The following is a 16,942-nucleotide window of genomic DNA, read 5'->3' on the forward strand; positions in this document are numbered from 1 at the left end:
CTCTGGCCCAATTCCATGATTTCATCCTAGCCCCCGTCACAATACAGTTAAGATCAGATAAATTAGGCACTGTGGGCTGGATTCTCAGTGTAATCTACTGCTATTTTTACTGCTGATGGCATGGTGTAAACATGAGAATTTGGCCCTCTGTGCTTGCTCTTTGCCTTTAAACTCCAAGCTGTTGTTATTGGTTTGTCACCTTTTCACTATTGTGTAGTGCCATGAATGATACAGTGGTACAAACCAACTGGTGGCAAGGGTGAGCAGTCTGTGACATCTGCAGTTTCGTGGCTGGATGAGGGATATTTTGTGCCACCCCACTCAGAGGCACACTTTCAGGAACCACAGGACAGCCCTGGAACTACAAAGTTCCTGGCACCATGCAGTAATGCATAAGGAAAACTGCCTTCCAGAGCTTGCATTGATGAGAAATGCTCTCAGCATGCACCAGTGCCAAAACTTCCAAATTGGGGCCACTTAGTGCTAAGCCCCCACGTATGGAATTTTTGGGGCCAGTGAATATCCATGGCTGTCTGTTTTAATAAGTCCTTATATAGCCCTCAGCACCGTACGAGCTGAGCTCCTGTTTCTGCACATCTCTTTTGAATACTACTTAATGCGTCGTGTCTACTTATGCAAACACCTGAGGAAGCAAAGCGGAACATGAAGGGAAAATTACAAGTATAATTTGTTCTAGGAATTCATGTTTTCATTGAGACATTAAGTAAGAAAGGAGTGTTTCTGAGTGTTCCTGTACAAGGCGTACTATGGAAGTAACAGCCACCCTGGCAGTTCGGATATTAACTTTCTAAAGAGTCTCAATAATGTCCTAAATTAATTAAACAACCTTTCTACGCATCGCTCTTCGTTCTAAAGATCATTTTGTTCCGCTGGGTTTCCGCTTAAATCCCTTATAGAATGAAGTACGTCTGTCATACAGAGAGCAGTTATTGCAAATAATCGTATTTGCAAATGGGGTTGTTTAAAAAAAAAAAAAACCTCTTGACGTAGTGGGCTCAGTTAATTTAATGCCATTGAGGTCTTATTATCTGCACTCAGAACACATAGTGAAGGCAAACAAGGAATGTCAGGAGCCTGGCGCATCAGAACCTCAATTGTCTAGCGCACAATAGATTATTACCAGTGTCTGCCATGGCCTGAAGCATCAGGGACAGATAAATTCGTAAGAGATGAATGCTACTGAATGAGGCAATCTGGGGAAATATGGAATACTGCCATTTGGGGAGGGACATATTTCCATAGCAAAAAGTGGCTGATTTATTTGATTAGAAATGGGGGGAAAAGAGAGGGATTCTGCCCCACACTGATGTCAGTCAGGAGCAACTCCACTGAAGTCAATGGATTTCTACTGGACTAATCTGCTTCAGGAGTTTTCAGGATTCGGTTCTGATGGGGAGTGAGGAGGCCACCTGATAAGTTGGAGTGAGGAAGGGTGCTGTGGGTCTGGCTGTGTCACTATTTATCCGTTCAAAAGTTGAGCATCCACTTTCGCTCCAGCTATTATATCTATCAGTTAGAATTGATCCAGAATCTTTGAATGTTGACTTTTTTTTTTTTTTTTGGTGAAGCAACGGGCCCCGTTTTTCATGAAAAGTTTTCCCATTTTTTGACTAACTCTAAAATAATTATTTCAGTATTTTCATAAAATACTTAAGCACGGCTCTCTTTCCAGCCGGCAGAATGTTGTCATGTAAAATTAGTGATTTAAAGGTGGGATGGAAGTATAACCCATACACCTCCTGGGTGTGGTGCTCTGTTCCATCTAGTGGCACCGAGACCACTTAAAGAGAGAGATTAATGAGTTTGCTCTACAGCCTTAGCTAACAGCCAGTTGGCTTTTAGTGCATGCTGTAGAGGCTCATGCACTAAACTCCATAGGTCCCAGGTTTGATCCCGCCCGCTGATGATTGGGGTCAGTCGGTGTTACAGAAGAACTTTGCTAGCTACCCTAGAACTCCTTCAAATCCATGAGGATACAGCTGGTAAATAACGTATCTGGAACATGGCTGCCTATCTACTGGCTAGTTTATCAAGAATCAGACAGCTGTTGAACAACGAGTCATCAGTCTCCCGGTTCTATCTCATCTCTTAGGCTATGTCTACACCTAGAGGTGGGAGTGTAGACATACTCGCACTAGCTCTCATCATGCTAGAGTGCTAAAAATAGCAGGGTAGCCGCGGTAACACAGGCAGCAGCAAATGATAGCATGGGCAAGCTGTCCTGAATGCAAGCCTGCCTGGACCCTATGGGTAGGTACTTGGGACAGCTAACCTGTGCCATTGGCTGTGCTACTGTGGCTGTGCTACTGTGGCTAAACTACTATTTTTAGCGCACTCACTCAGTGAGAGCTAGCACAGGTATGTCTGTGCAAACTGGGAATCACATCTCTAGCCGTAGAGGACAGGTTTGTAATTGGATTGTACATTTGGATTCATAGTTGAGTAAGCCCCACTCAGCATTATCATCACAATGCTATCATTGGAACAGTAGCTGCCGTGTGCTGAAATCCATCTACATGGTGGTCAGATCACAAACACATTAGCAATTTCCACTGGAACCAAGTGCTGGATCCTAAGATAAAGAGTTCCTTAAAACTGAGAACTCACTAGTGAGTTCCACATCTATAAACTCAGGGCTTAAATTCAGCCGGAGTTGTCCAGAGCAGAGCTCAGGTAAATATTTTCCAATCCCTTGTAGTTTTTATAGCATGTTGGGGGCGGGGAAGGCGGATCCGGGAAATATTCTATATGAATTTACGCCCTGTATAAGCTTCATTGATCACCACTGAGATTTTCAAAGCCAACTAAGGGATTTAGCCACAGGCTCCCATTGAAATGGATTTAAGGATATTTGAAAATCTCAACGCATCTCTGCACTGCATAGGCATCTCCACCACCTTAACTAAACTTACAAACTCCTGGCCAAGTAGGCACCAAGTTTAGTGTAAAACATGGCATGGTTTTTTGGGGAGAAGTCGGGGTTTTTCTGTGGTTCTTCCCAAAGTGGGAGTCAGACATTGAGAGGATATCCCCAGGACACTACATAGTTCTGTATTTTCAAAATGGGGTTATCCTTGACATGTGCGTGCCTTTCATCATGAAAATATTTCCCCATCAGAGATCTGCTGACTGAGCTTGTTTGCATCGTCATGCTCTATTCTGGTTGATGAGCAAAGAGCAAGGTGTCCCAGTGCTCATATATGCTCAGAAATATGTGGGGGACTGGCTCCAATCTGTTTTGCATGGCAGGCTATTCTAGCCATCTCTGCACCTTCTGTTTCATGAACTCAGTCTGTTGAGTTCTGGGAAGAAGGAGGAGGGAAATGAAAGCATGTCTTCAGTTACACTAAATGAGCATGTCCTTTCAGCCATCTGTAGACATTACCTACCAGATTAATAACTTACATCATAGACTGCTCCTCATCAGCTGTCTTCTTTATATTTGTACACCAAACCTTTCCTTCCACAACTTCCAGTCATGATCATGCATTATGCTCCTCTGGTAGGCAGACACACTTATGTCGTAAGTCCTTATAGTGACACTAATTTTAGGCATAATTTCTTAAACTTATTTTCCTTTTCTACCACAAAGTGGCTAAATGGTACCCACAAAGAAAGGGGAATGGCCTGTAGCCATCCTAAGTTGTGCTAAGATTCCGCTGGCTCTGACAAACCAAGTAGGGTCAGGCTGGACTAAGGTGACCAGATGTCCCAATTTTATAGGGACAGTCCCGATATTTGGGGCCTTTTTTTTATATGGGCTCCTATTACCCCCCCCCCCAACCTCCGTCCCGATTTTTTCACACTTGCTATCTGGTCACCCTAGGCTGCGCTGGTAGTTAGACAGGAGACCTCCACGGAGCACCCAAGTGTTACAGCAGGAAGAGATGATGGAGATTCACTAGGTGACACCCTTCACACTGAGTGAAGACTATACAAATGTCCCCGTCTAGCATCAGGGGGGCACTTTTCCAAGTGTTTCAGATGAGTTGTAAAATCAGGCTCCCGACTGCCTATTACAGATCACATCGTAATTTTGCACGTGTCACTAAGACTGTTAGGCCCAATATCTTGGCCAAATTGCAACTCAGGGACTTCTGCCTGCCTAAAATGCACCTACACTTCCAATAGCTCAGGAAGGCAAATGGACGTTTCACATGTGCAGGGCGTACAGGATCAGGCCCATGTATTCTTCACTTTCTGTCCTAAGCTGTTGGCAAGACAGTTATATTTTGGAACGTCCCCCATGATCCACTCCCAAAGATGGCTTCACATCTTGGCACTAACGTGGTGATTGTCAACCATCACATTGTTCACTCTACCTGCATGTTAAATCCATTGTCTGTGTTTTACTCTGTGTTTGTGCAGTGCCTAGTACGATATGGTCCCATTATCTGTTGGCTTCTAAGCGCTACCATAATACAAATATTAAATAAAGATAATAAACAAAGACAATGTAAAATGAATCCTCTGTATCCATTATCAGCATCCCGGGGTACTGTGAAGCTTAACTAACATTTGTAAAGTACTCTAAAATATTTTATTCTTCATGTTCAATCACTGGTCTTTTTTTAGCTGAGATTGCCAGCAGAGGGGCCAAATGTGATGATGTGTTTTATGATGTAGACATCTGTCCGTTATGAATTGCACTCTGATCTATCAACCTCATTCCCAATCCTCTAGCACAGGGATCGGCAACCTTTGGCACGCAGCCCATCAGGGAAATCCGCTGGCAGGCCGCGGTTCGCCGTCCCAGGCCAATGGGGGCTGCGGGAAGCGGCGGCCAGCACATCCCTCGGCCCGAGCTGCTTCCCGCAGCCCCCATTGGCCAGTGGGAGCTGCGATCGGCCGAACCTGTGGATGCTGCAGGTAAACAAACCATCCCAGCCCGCCAGGGGATTTCCCTGATGGGCCGCGAGCCAAAGGTTGCCGATCCCTGATCTAAAACAAAAGTTTATTAAATGTACAGACTGAAGAGTTGGCCCAGCTCTTGCTTGAATAACAGCAACTGTTTCTTGAAAAAGCAGATTCCAATGATTAATATTTAAAAAGCCTCCAATATGAACTCCTGTTCAGCTTTCACAGTTAGATTTCAACCATTTTGGCTGCCCTTCAGAACTGCCTATTCTAGCGTGGGAGCGCCCAGCACAGATTATTTAACAATCCATTTTGTCACAACTAAAACATTCAGGTTTGCAAATAATCTAAATTTAGCTATTTAAAAAAAAAAAAACCAATGCAATTTGAATCTAATGGTTTCTGTAAATCTTTGCTTACACTATCTAACTGCAATACTGGTTTCTCCTATACAGCTGAGCCCTCATGCCCTGGTTAAGTGTTTGCAAGCCATTTACTCAAAGAAAACAGGTCTTTCCTACCCTTGCAATTAGCCCAGATTTCAGCCATCTGTGGAGCTGCAATCTCTAGCCCTGGCAAAGAAAGCCCTGCTGAAGCTGACCCTTAGGCCTGGTCTACACTAACCCCCCAATTCGAACTAAGGTACGCAACTTCAGCTAGGTGAATAACGTAGCTGAAGTCGACATACCTTAGTTCGAACTTACCGCGGTTCAGACGCGGTCCACACGCGGCAGGCAGGCTCCCCGTCGACTCCGCGGTACTCCTCTCGCCGAGCTGCAGTACCGCAGTCGACGGCGAGCACTTCCGGGATCGATTTATCGATTTCCAGCCGTCGAACTAACGGGTAAGTATAGACCAGCCCTTATTTGAAACCGGGTCAGTTAAGCCCCACCAGTGCACACTGCAGCTTTCCCTGCCTATAATGCGGGTTTGCAGATACACTGATGGCTGCAATCAAGGATAAGTGCAAGTGTAGACAAAGCTGAAAAGTTTGGTGGTTAATTTAGTGCTCCTGAAAGATAGGAGCTAGAACAATCAATTGACTTCAATGGGAGGTGCGGGCATACATTCCAGGGCTAGAATCTAACTCACTGCATTGAGCTTTGCTTTTTATTTTAGGGTGGAATAGCCTGATTCAAGGAGATCAGGTGACCAGCCCATAGCACAAAGTGTGTGAGCTCAGAGATCAAAAGCAAAGCATGGCCCTGAAGCCAAGGCTGCTGTCTGCTGTTGATGTTGTCCCTTTCTGCATGACGCCCCATGGGAAATGGGCTAAGGGACATGTGTATAGTGAGGTGAGGTGCAGAGGAGACTTCACTATAAAGATTACCCCCCTTCCGTCTCTTAAACTGACTTACTTTGAAAGTTTCATTTCGATTTGCTGCCGGATTTCCTGGCGTTCCTCATCCGTCCTCCTTGGGAAAATGTTCCTGTCTTCCAGTTCCTGCTTACTTGGCCTGTTCCGCAGCTTTACTGCCAGCAGCTCTTTCTTGCATTTTCTTGGCAAGGTACCTGGGACACGCATTGAAATGAAAAAAGGTCAGAAGGAGAGCATGGAATTCCTGCCCCCCCCCACTTTATTAAAAAAAAAAAGCTCGGAAATGGGCGAGTAAGGAGTGGGCAACGGAGGATGTATGTCTGTGAAATCTGCACCTGTATGGGAGAGGCAGCTTTGGATTTATTAATAAAAGTGGTGCTAGGGCTGAGATTGCCAACACAGCTGTGGGTAATGGTCCATTCAGAAATGCTTGAGATTCTCATCTCGTTGTACTATTGTAGACCAGGGTAATGCTCTCAGATGGCTATGACTCTTGGTAACTATCAGCTGAGGCAAGGTTCAAACCACTAATCTAGGAGTCAAAGGGGGTGCACATCATCAGTCCTTTGAGCCATCCCATGTCCCAAAGCAAAGCTACATCTGGAGCACTTTGTAGTAGGACTAGGTAGTGCAAAGGAATGGGAATGGCTGGGATGGAGATCCTTTCCCCTCTGGGTTTCCAGCTCAAATCCAGGCTGCTTGGGAGTTAGTGAAAGGCGTACTATAGATGGTCTCAACGCACCGGTTAGCTGACAGAGCATAAAAAACACCAGCACTCATTGGCACTCTTGCGAACGGTCTTAGCAAAGAAGCCAAGGAATGAATTGGCTTTGCAGACTGCACTTTAGTCTCACCCTTGCATGGTATCTCCACAAAGGGGTTTTAAGGTGCAGCTGGTGAGGAGTTGTGGGACACGTTTGCTGATGTTTCCTGTACCATTCTGTGGACAGCAGAGGAATTTTGAAAAATGCTGAGCTTTATTCCCCTTGAAATCAATGGGAGTTTTACCAGTTGGTTCCGTGTGAACAGAATCAGACTGATGCTGAACGCTTTTGAAAATCCTATTCTTAATGACCAGGACTGACAGTCCAGCACTGATAACTTTAAATTAGTCACTCACACATGCAATAGTTCCAAGTTAAGTGGGTGATTATTTGTGAGGTGCCATTGGCCCAAATTTGCCAGTTTCTGAATAAGCATATTAAACTTTTTGAACATTTCACTCAATTTTGAACAAACACAATTCAAAAGATGGAGAATCAGGAATAGTCAGCCTGGAGAGTGCACATGGGTCACAAGATATGAGCCATTATTGACAAATCTACCCCATTACGTTGTCTTAGGGTATGCCGAATCGGCGGGCAGCTATCGATCCAGTAGGGGTCAATTTATCGCGTCTAGTCTAGACACAATAAATCGACCCCCAAATGCTCTCCCGTCCACTCCTGTACTCCACCGCCATGAGAGGCGCAGGCAGAGTTGACGGGAGCAGCAGCAGTCAACTCAGAGCTAGTCACCGCGGTGTCTTCACTGCAGTGAGTAGCTCTAAGTACGTCGACTTCAGTGACGTGAATAACGTTGCGTAACTTAGATCGATTTCCCTCACCCCCCCCACCCCGCCCCCCGTGTAGACGAGGCCTTAGAATGCCACAGTAAAATTGCAGACCTGTATTCCGGGTTTCCCCTCTGGAGAGACTTCAAGAAAACCATTCCAAGGAATGAAATAAAGGGTCAGATTTTCAGAATGATGTGTGCAATGGTGGTAAGTTGGTAAGATATTTTGGCAGTGGGAGGTGTGCATACTTCTCACAATGGCATGATCTACTGTGGTAACTGCAAAACATGCACATGCAGGAAAATCTGGCCTGAAATATTGTTGGTGATATTTACAAGAGGAATTCCCATAAGGAAAGGTGCAGCAACTGTTCTGAGTAATATTTCACTACTCTTCTGAGGCTGTCATCCAACGGCATTTGAAACAACCTTTCATTCTGAGAGAACGCCTTGGGGTCAAATGCATCTTGATGTAACTCCATGACTTCAGTGGGCTTAGTGAAGGGTTGAATTGGCTCCTTGTCTGATTAAACCATCTTGTAATGCTAGCTGGAAGGTATATGGTAATAAGGTTTCTAAAGTTAAACTGCTTACAGAGTGGAAAACCCAACATCTTTCACTGTACTTTTTTTTTTTTTTAACCGACAGTAAAATGTAGAGTGCGAGTTGTAGCTGGGAAAGCCCCAGGTTGCTTGAGGTTGAGTTGCTAAAAGAAAAGCACCACAGTCTCCGTCTGGCTCACCGGTTTCATTGGTTTGAGTAGAGCTTCTCTTTTCTGAATCTCTTTCTATAATAAGCAATCCTGTAACAAGTTTACTGTAACATGTGGCAGTTATACCGAATATCTTCCTTGTATAGAGTCATAGAAATGTAGGACTAGAAGGGACTTTGAGCGGTCATATAGTTCATCCCCCTGAGCTGAGGCAGGACCAAGTAAACCTAGACCATCCCTGGCAGGTGTTTGTCAACCTGTTCTTAAAAACCTCCAGTGACGGGTGTCACAGCTTCAGGTTAATTGCATCTGTATCCCCCTCTCCATGGTCCACTCCAGGAGTTCTCAGTCAGGTCTCAGGTCTTCTGCCATCACCTGTCTCTGGGTAGGGGCCCTTGTCCCACTCTCTTCTGACTGGGGGTTTTAAGTCTGCTCCTTGCCTTACGCTATAGTATCCCCAGCCAACCAATCTGCCTAAAGGCCTGTGCCTGTGCTTTGCTTTCTCGCCAAGGGCTATGCACAGTCCATTGCCAGCAGTGTACAAGTTACTACACAGCTGTTTCTAAGCAAGCACATTTATTCTTAAGGTAAAAGCATTACAGAGAAAACATATTTTAAAAATACCAATAAAAGAACCTACCCGCAAGTGAAAAGCTTAACAGAGGTGATACCCCCTTCACCAACTCCAGCCTAGAGCATTGGTAGGTGTCAGTTTTTCAAACCCACCATTGGGTTTGCCCCCTTGGTATCAAGTTTATGTCAGGTTTTTAGATCATCAACCTGACCCAGACTGGACAATTTGTACAGCGAGAGAGGTTTTCCCAATATCTAACCTAAATCTCCCTTGCTTTAGATTTAGACCATTACTTTTTTCCTACTTTTAGTGGACATGGAGAACAATTGATCACCATCCTCTTTATAACAGCCCTTAACATATTTTAAGACTATTATCAGGTCTTCCCTCAGTCTTCTTTTCTCAAGACTAAACATGCCCTGTTTTGTTTTGTTTTGTTTTTAATCTTTCCTCATCCATCAGATTTTCTAAACCTTTTCTCATTTTTATTGCTCTTTTCTGGACTTTCTGCAATTTGTCCATATTTTTCTTAAAGTGCAGTGCCCAAAACTGGACAGAGAACTTCTGCTGAAGACTTACCAGTGCTGAGCAGAGCAGGACAATTACCTCCCGTGTCTTCCATTTAGCACTCTTGTTAATATATTCATTAAGTATAGTTACTGTCCTACACAGAACTTAAGTTCAATGAGAGTTTTGAGTGCACAATCAGTGTGGAATAGTCCCCTTAAGACAGAAGGTGAACTGTTGTCCAGCTACACAAGAAGTACAGATAAATCTGTGTATCTACTTGTCTTGGAGTGTTCTACTGAATGTATAGTGTGTGGTAAAAATCATAAGGGAGCCTGTTTTATTTTAATACTTGAGCTTTCCTTTTAGAAAAAGTCATCCAATTTTTAAAGAAGACTGAAGTTAGATTTTTAGGTAGTTTTTGTCTGGCATTTGAGATGTGAATAAAGGCTGTTTTGTAAAGGGGTGCTCTGCAGGTTGGCATGCCCCAGTAAGTCTGCTACCTGTAAATAACAGGTTCACCTTTAGGATGTGTCTTTTAGGACACTACTCACTTGCTGATCTCCAAGTGCTTTATAAAGGAGGGTGAACACCGTTATCCCTGGCCTACAGGTAGGGAAACTGAGGCAGAGAGAAGTTGAGTGACTTGCCTAATATCACACCCTGAGTCCCTGACAGTTGCAAAATTAGAGCTTTCTAAAACTGATCAAACCAACCCTCCCCAACCGGAATTTGACTGCGGACACACTATAATAATATGATGACTCTTCCACTCAAAGCGCTTTGCAAACATCAATTAACGAAGCCTCACAGCACTCATGTGCGATGTTAAGTATTCGTTTAACGGTTTTAAGCCGGGTAAAATAAGGCCCAAAGTGGCAAAGTCAGTTGTCTGAAGTCTCACAAGTAAGTGTCCAAACTGGAAACATGCCTCCCGCAAGACATGCTCTGACTACTAGACCAAACCCTTTGGGCTCTGTCATGGCTTTTCGAGCACAGCCGCAGTGCGGGTGGATGCAGAGGGCCACGGCACCACGTGGAGTATTCTATCTGCACAGCATGTGCACAAGTAGAATTACATCCGGCAGCCGTGGGAGCAGATCTAACACCCATTCTGCAGGTGCAGTTTGCAGTATCATTCCCCCCCAGCCAGAGGCTGAAGTGGGAGCTGGTGCAGAAAGCAGAACAATAACCCCTCCCCATGATCTTTGGGGTGTATAAAACTGTGGGCAGTGCTGTAACTCCCACCCTCCTTATGCTGATCCCTTATAGGTGGGATCAGGGCTCTTTTGGTGCTTTCCTCCATCTCATGTGGTCATTCAGGACGAGCTGAAATCTCTCTCTATACAGTACAAAGGTGTTCCAGGCCTTTAAAAGAGTCAGGCTTTAAGGTCAATGGAATTACATCATTTCACACCAGCTGAGGATTTGGCCCATAGGCCTGTATTCTAAGATGCAATAGAATACACTGTAGCAATGCAATAGCTCGTTACAAATAAAATGCTGCCAATTTGTCATCTAATGCCTATTCTGGAGGTGCACTCGGAGGCCTGCCTCTGCTCACAAAGCTCAATCTGTGCCCTTAAAAAGAAAAAAAAAAAAAGAATCTCCTACTCTGTGAAATTAAAAGAAGCAAGTGCAGTCTGAAAAATTGTACCTTTAACCCAAATCCTACTTGTTGTATTAAAGGAGCAGACAGCGTTCAGCCCACCCCCGCTAAGCCATACTTGCTTCATCCAGATGTCCGGGTTTCTAAAAAGGCTTACATGGTAACCACTCCCAGGGCCCATATGCGCTGTGCACTGATTAATCTTTAAGGTATTCCAAAATCCAAATAAAAATGCAGTTGAACCAAGAGAGCTGGATTAATCTGAGCTGTCCATCTTAGGAGCCACCATCAGTGACTGGCCAATTTGATTAATTTTTGAAAATACCTGATTGACAAAGTCAAGAGGAAAAAAAGATGCAGTTTATCCTTTAAGAAGGATAGTGCCTATTTTGTGGGTGAACACCCTGTAATTGGTCCATCCTCTGCCCTATTGAGGGGACCATTTGTTCACCAAGACCGCTATCCTGACTCCTGCAGAGGCCAATATCTGATGCTTCAGAGAAAAGAAAAAAACCAACAAAGAGGGAATAAAAATCCCACACTAGCTCTCACCCTGCGCCTAGCCAACAGTGCACTGTGATGGGAAATTCCTTCCTGACCACTGTGCTGATCAGTGTATCCGCTATGATTTAATTACCGGTGTCTTTATTTAAACATCTTCCTAAAAGTTCTTCTCCCTGGGGCTAAGGTGCATCTCCGTTTCCCTTCTGCCCCATAACCACCAATATCTCAAGTGGGATTTCAGAAGTGCTCTGCCTTGGTCTACCTGCACTCCCAATGGGAGCAATGTGGGATCAATGCCAAGTGCTTTTGAAGATCTCACCCCTCCACTGTTAGCTTTCAAAAGCTGGCATCTATGGTTCAAATTTAGGTACAATGTGCAGATGCACAATGTAAGAGTGGCATTAATGTGCAGCCTTTATGCAGCCCTATATACAGCCCCGATCAGAGATTGAGTGCTAGGAGAGAGAGAGAGTAATCCGTGCCGTGTAAGAACCAGGAACTGAGGCTAGCCACTTGAGTACAGACCCTCTGTCCTGGGCTAACAGCCCATGCTGCTGTCTGTATTACCGCAGCTTCGCTACCATTGTCACTTGAGCCAGCTAGATTAAAGCTAGTTCGGGTATCTCTACACTGGCTGCAGGATAGACAGACCCTATGTTTCTCTGGCCCAGATCCTCAAGATATTTCAGTCAAAGTTAGGCACCCAATTACCTTGGAGGGATCTGGGTCGCTGTTCCACATCTGGCGAAATGGGGATAATAACATTGTCCTATCTTAGATGGGTGGTTGTGAGGATACATACATCAAAGATGGAGAGGTTCTCACATATGTTAGCAATGGGGACCATATAAGCACCTTGGATGTTTAGATGCTTTCTAAGCTGCCAGCCAACCCAGACTTCTGAAAGCAGGAGAATTGCACAGGGAATTACGTTGCTGCTACCGTTCTCGTTACTATGTATTTCTTAAATGTGAGTGACCAGAAGCCAGTACAAGTGTGTGCAGTGTCAAGAACAAAAATGTCTCATTGACATCCTTTTGGATACAGAGAACACGTGAGAAAACAGTGGCTGCAGAGTTGTCATCCCTGAGGTCCTAAGATGGTCTCTTTCCATCCTGTAGCTTAATGAATCACTGAATCTCTCTGCCATTTGGTCCTCCAATCTCCTGTTCATGGACCTGATTGCATAATTCATTGGACACACTCCATCTTTTTTTTGTTTGTTTGTTCACAAACTGCCCACAGACAGGTTACAATATCAGATGTAATTATTATTCACCAATTCTGTGGATAATGGTTGGCAAAGGGCTTGTTCTCAAGCAATTTGTTGGGAGTGTTCTGTTCTGCTCTATACAGGTTTTTATACTGTGCTCATCAATACTCAACCTCTGTTAGTTAGTTTGGATTGGACGTAAATGACATGGTATAATTCTGTCCCCTGACTGGCTGAGCATAACTCTGAGAATCAAGGAATAATTTGTCTTTGATATTTGTTTAATTGTTGCTGTTTCCACATCAGTGCTAACACTCCAACTTCCTTTCATTCGCTAGAATATTCACAGACATTGAACACAAAGGGGGGACCCAGAGAAGTGAATTAATTAAAATATCCCACCTGCTCCATATTAATTACTCTCTATCTGCAATGGGCTGTTTTTGTTCTGTTCTGGTTTGTTGTATTTCCATTTCTTTGCCAATCATTCTCACTGGTAAGACTTTTCCCCCTGCATTTCAGCTGATTGTCATTCACTTTCGTCACTGAATTTCCATTTACACCATACACTAATGGCTAGAACTTTTTGAAAAGTTTAGTGCTTTAGTGAGAATAAAACATGCATGCTCTTGAACGGAACACAGCAAGCTATGTTCTTTGTGTAGGCAACTATCTGTTTTTTTTGTGCATTCATCTTTTATGGTTGCATATTCTCAATATGGACAGCTCAGCAATGACTAGGTGAGTACATGTTGAGTATTTACAGATTTTTAACTACAGATGGGCCAGTGCACAAAGTTTGGAGGCATTTGGATTCAGGCCTATGGTTCAGGGCTCTTACAGAGGCTGGGGCCTGACACAAAGTTTGGATCTGAACTTTCCCAGAGGTTGGCTCTGGTCACATCTGGGGTTTTCATTTGATCCCGTCCCTTATCTGAGCAGCAAGGAGTGAAATAAATGATGTAGGATGGTAGCCGGGTAGATAATTAAGAGTAATGGAACAGAAGGAAAAACTTGATAGTAAGATCTGGTAAGGCTGTCCTCCAAAGGACATGGGGAAGTATTCATAGCTTGGGATATGCAAAGCCTGATTTCAAAAGGCCAGGCACCTGTGGATCACAGAAAAAATACATCCACAACTGAGTGCTAGTTTGGTCATAAAAATTATAGACGTGAATAAACTGGTATCTAATTGTCCATCTGCGTGTGCAAATATCTCACTTGCACACACAGTCCTGGTAGTTGAACAAGCATGTTTTTACATGGCCCTAGGCCTTACAATTTTTTTTTTTAAAAAGAATTCCTAAAACTTGACAAAATGCTAATATACATATTGTAGGAATTCCACTTTGACTGGGGAACAGACTGGATAAGCGAATAGGTTTTTCCATACTTAACTTCTGTGATTTTCTGGTATTTAAATGTCATTTGACATTTTCTTGAATTAACGTCTACTGAGCAAAATGACCTTTTAACCCTTTAGAGGGCATACCCTAAGTAGATACCAATGCTTAAGCCATAATAAGATGAAATATTTTGAAGCACTTTTTATTTTTAAGAGCTGCTTCTGGATGCCACATAAGCTTTTACAGTCACTGGTTTCTTGCCATCATGGTTTTCCACCAATTGCGTAAGCAAAAATCATGTCTAATTAAATAAATATATGACACACGTCTTCAACAGTAGAATAAACACTTTTATTTGTGTTACAGGAGGACTGCATGGCCTGTGTTAAACAAATTAATCTACAAGAATTTACACCAAACTCAGTGGACTTCTTATAATCCGGGACAATAGATATTCCCAGGGAGATGTGGAAAAATTTATCTGGAGATTTTTTTGTTTGTTTGTTTTTAAAAAGAGAATTTTCACTTAAATGCAGGGAAATTCTGCAAAAGATTTATCTTTTATTTCCGTTTCTACCTTATCTCAACTATCTCACCAATCTTGTCTCTCTTAAAATCCTGGGACCAACATGGCTACAACACCCTTCAATAAGATACCAGAATCAGCAGCAGAGCTAAAATCAGAACCCAATAATCCAGTTCATTACTTATCATTAGATACATTTCCTTTTAAAATTCCTTCTCAATCTCCTACACTACACTGGTTACTTTTGCAGTGGGCTCTCTCTAAGCCTGTCCCGTTCCAATCTACTGAAACTCATTTAAAATAGAATGTGGTCCTGCTGAACTGGCCAATACTATGAAAACTTGATTGAAATATGATTTCTCCAAAGAGCCCCAGTGGCTCAGCTCAATAAAACAATTGGCCTGGATAATAATAATTGTTCCCATAATATTTTGCTAAGAGGTCATATGGTTCAGATAAGCACAGAGCAGTGCTTCCAAGAGAAAATTTAATCTATGACCTAACTTCATAAATGAAGGAGTAAATAAATTACCCCTTCCAAAACCTCCCAGAGGGAGGCACATTTTTGCGTGTTATAGGCATACCAGAGCTGTAGAGAGTTCAACAATGTAATCCAGTACAGATACAACTTGGCAGATGGGTAGAAAGAATTCACTGAGCTGTCAGAGATTCGCTAATAGATCTTCAGGGGAGCTGGGGTTCAGTTCTTCAGATCCCAGCCTATGGACACGTGTCCCTCCAAGATAGGTCTGCTACTCATTGCCAAATAGCCTCCTATACTGTATACTCCATCACTGCATTGCTTCCAGACTGGGGCATTTCCAAAAGTGATTTGTCAGCACCAGACTCTCAGAAATCCTCATTCACGGATGATGAGATGCCCCTTCTGGAAGCTCTGCCATTCAGGTGAGATGGTACCAAGTGGTGTAGGCAGAACTGAAAGGACAGCACCTATTGAATTATCTATGTATCTCTAAATGCCATTTTTGGTATGCTGTAGTTACCAAGACAGACATGAGCACAAACCGCGTCGTTCAGGCATAACTTTAGCGCTATCTATTCACTGAGAATCTGTGCACAAAAAATGTGCCACAACATTGCATTTTCACACTCATACACTGAGATATTTTGGACCATTCTTGTCAACTGAAGTGGTATATTTTTATAAGGATAATAAATTAACTTTTCTTACCAGAAATGATGGAGTCATTCAACACCTCTTCATCCTGATAAAAAACCAAGTTGTCCTTGAGTTCTGAGTTCATGATCAGGTTTTCTTTGTTCTCATCTGACTCTTTGACTGAGTTTCGCTTGTTCTCCGGATCATTACTGTGGCTCAGTGCGTTCTCCTTTTCTTTGCTGCCCTCGATGCTAGATGTTCTGAATGGACGGACATCCACTCTTTTTTTGGGAGACCCTTTGCTTTCTCTGCCGTGAAAGCTGTGGATGGAAGGCACACACCTGAGTTGACAGACAAGTCCATTTTAAAGCCATAGTAAAAACCTTAGCATTAGATGAACACGGGCATCATGTCTTCAGTGAGATGTACCAGGGGCATCATTGGACTGCATTCTCTGAATCGCCATGAGAATGTCTGGGGCTGTTCCACTTCTCAAACGTTGTCACAAGAATAAGGTACAGGAGGGGAATGATTAATGTGTTTTTTTTTTTATGTATAGTTGTGTGCTGTACCATGCTGACCTTTTTAAAGAACCCAGCATGTGCTTCTAACGTAAAACATACATTGTATGAAACATTGCCCTTCTAAAAGTTCTGGCAAGGATTTAACAGGGCCTGGAAAGGGCATTGTATTAATCCGTTTCCTGTGAGAAAGATTGTTGTGGCATTGAGAAATGTTACCAATCATATAGCTTTGGAATTACCTTTGTCTTTCTCTACTGCTGCAGTGGAGGGTTTCTAATGAAAAGCAGACAATGTATCCAACACACTCCTACATAGCCATGTGTATTGCAAAACAAGGTACCATATATGCTCATGTCGAAGCCAAGAGTCCCATGCTAAAGTAAAAATACTGAGCACTTGTATAGCATCTTCACAGGGCTACAGTAAGCAGTAACCAGTTAATCTTTTGAGGTAGGTTATTCTTAAATTCACTTCACAGATGGGGAAATGAACCAACACAAGGAAAGGGGTCGAAGTCTTTTAATTGGGAAGAGGATCATCTCATTGGTAGATCTGTT

General features: G+C 43.3%; 1 protein-coding gene across 1 annotated transcript in view; it reads right to left on the reverse strand.

The window, feature by feature from the left end:
- PHACTR3 (phosphatase and actin regulator 3) overlaps window positions 1-16,942 on the reverse strand; it is a 169,073-nt gene that overhangs the window by 35,161 nt on the left and 116,970 nt on the right. Inside the window, exons 7-8 of the mRNA XM_024195904.1 lie at window positions 15,934-16,181; window positions 6,237-6,390 (exon numbers count right to left, since the gene is read on the reverse strand). Of these exons, the coding sequence (XP_024051672.1) occupies window positions 6,237-6,390; window positions 15,934-16,181 (402 nt within the window). The remainder of the gene's footprint in view (window positions 1-6,236; window positions 6,391-15,933; window positions 16,182-16,942) is intronic.

The sequence above is a fragment of the Terrapene carolina genome, unplaced genomic scaffold (genome assembly GCF_002925995.2).
Source record: "Terrapene carolina triunguis isolate 2854851 unplaced genomic scaffold, T_m_triunguis-2.0 Scaffold130, whole genome shotgun sequence".
NCBI classification, from domain to species: domain Eukaryota; kingdom Metazoa; phylum Chordata; order Testudines; family Emydidae; genus Terrapene; species Terrapene triunguis.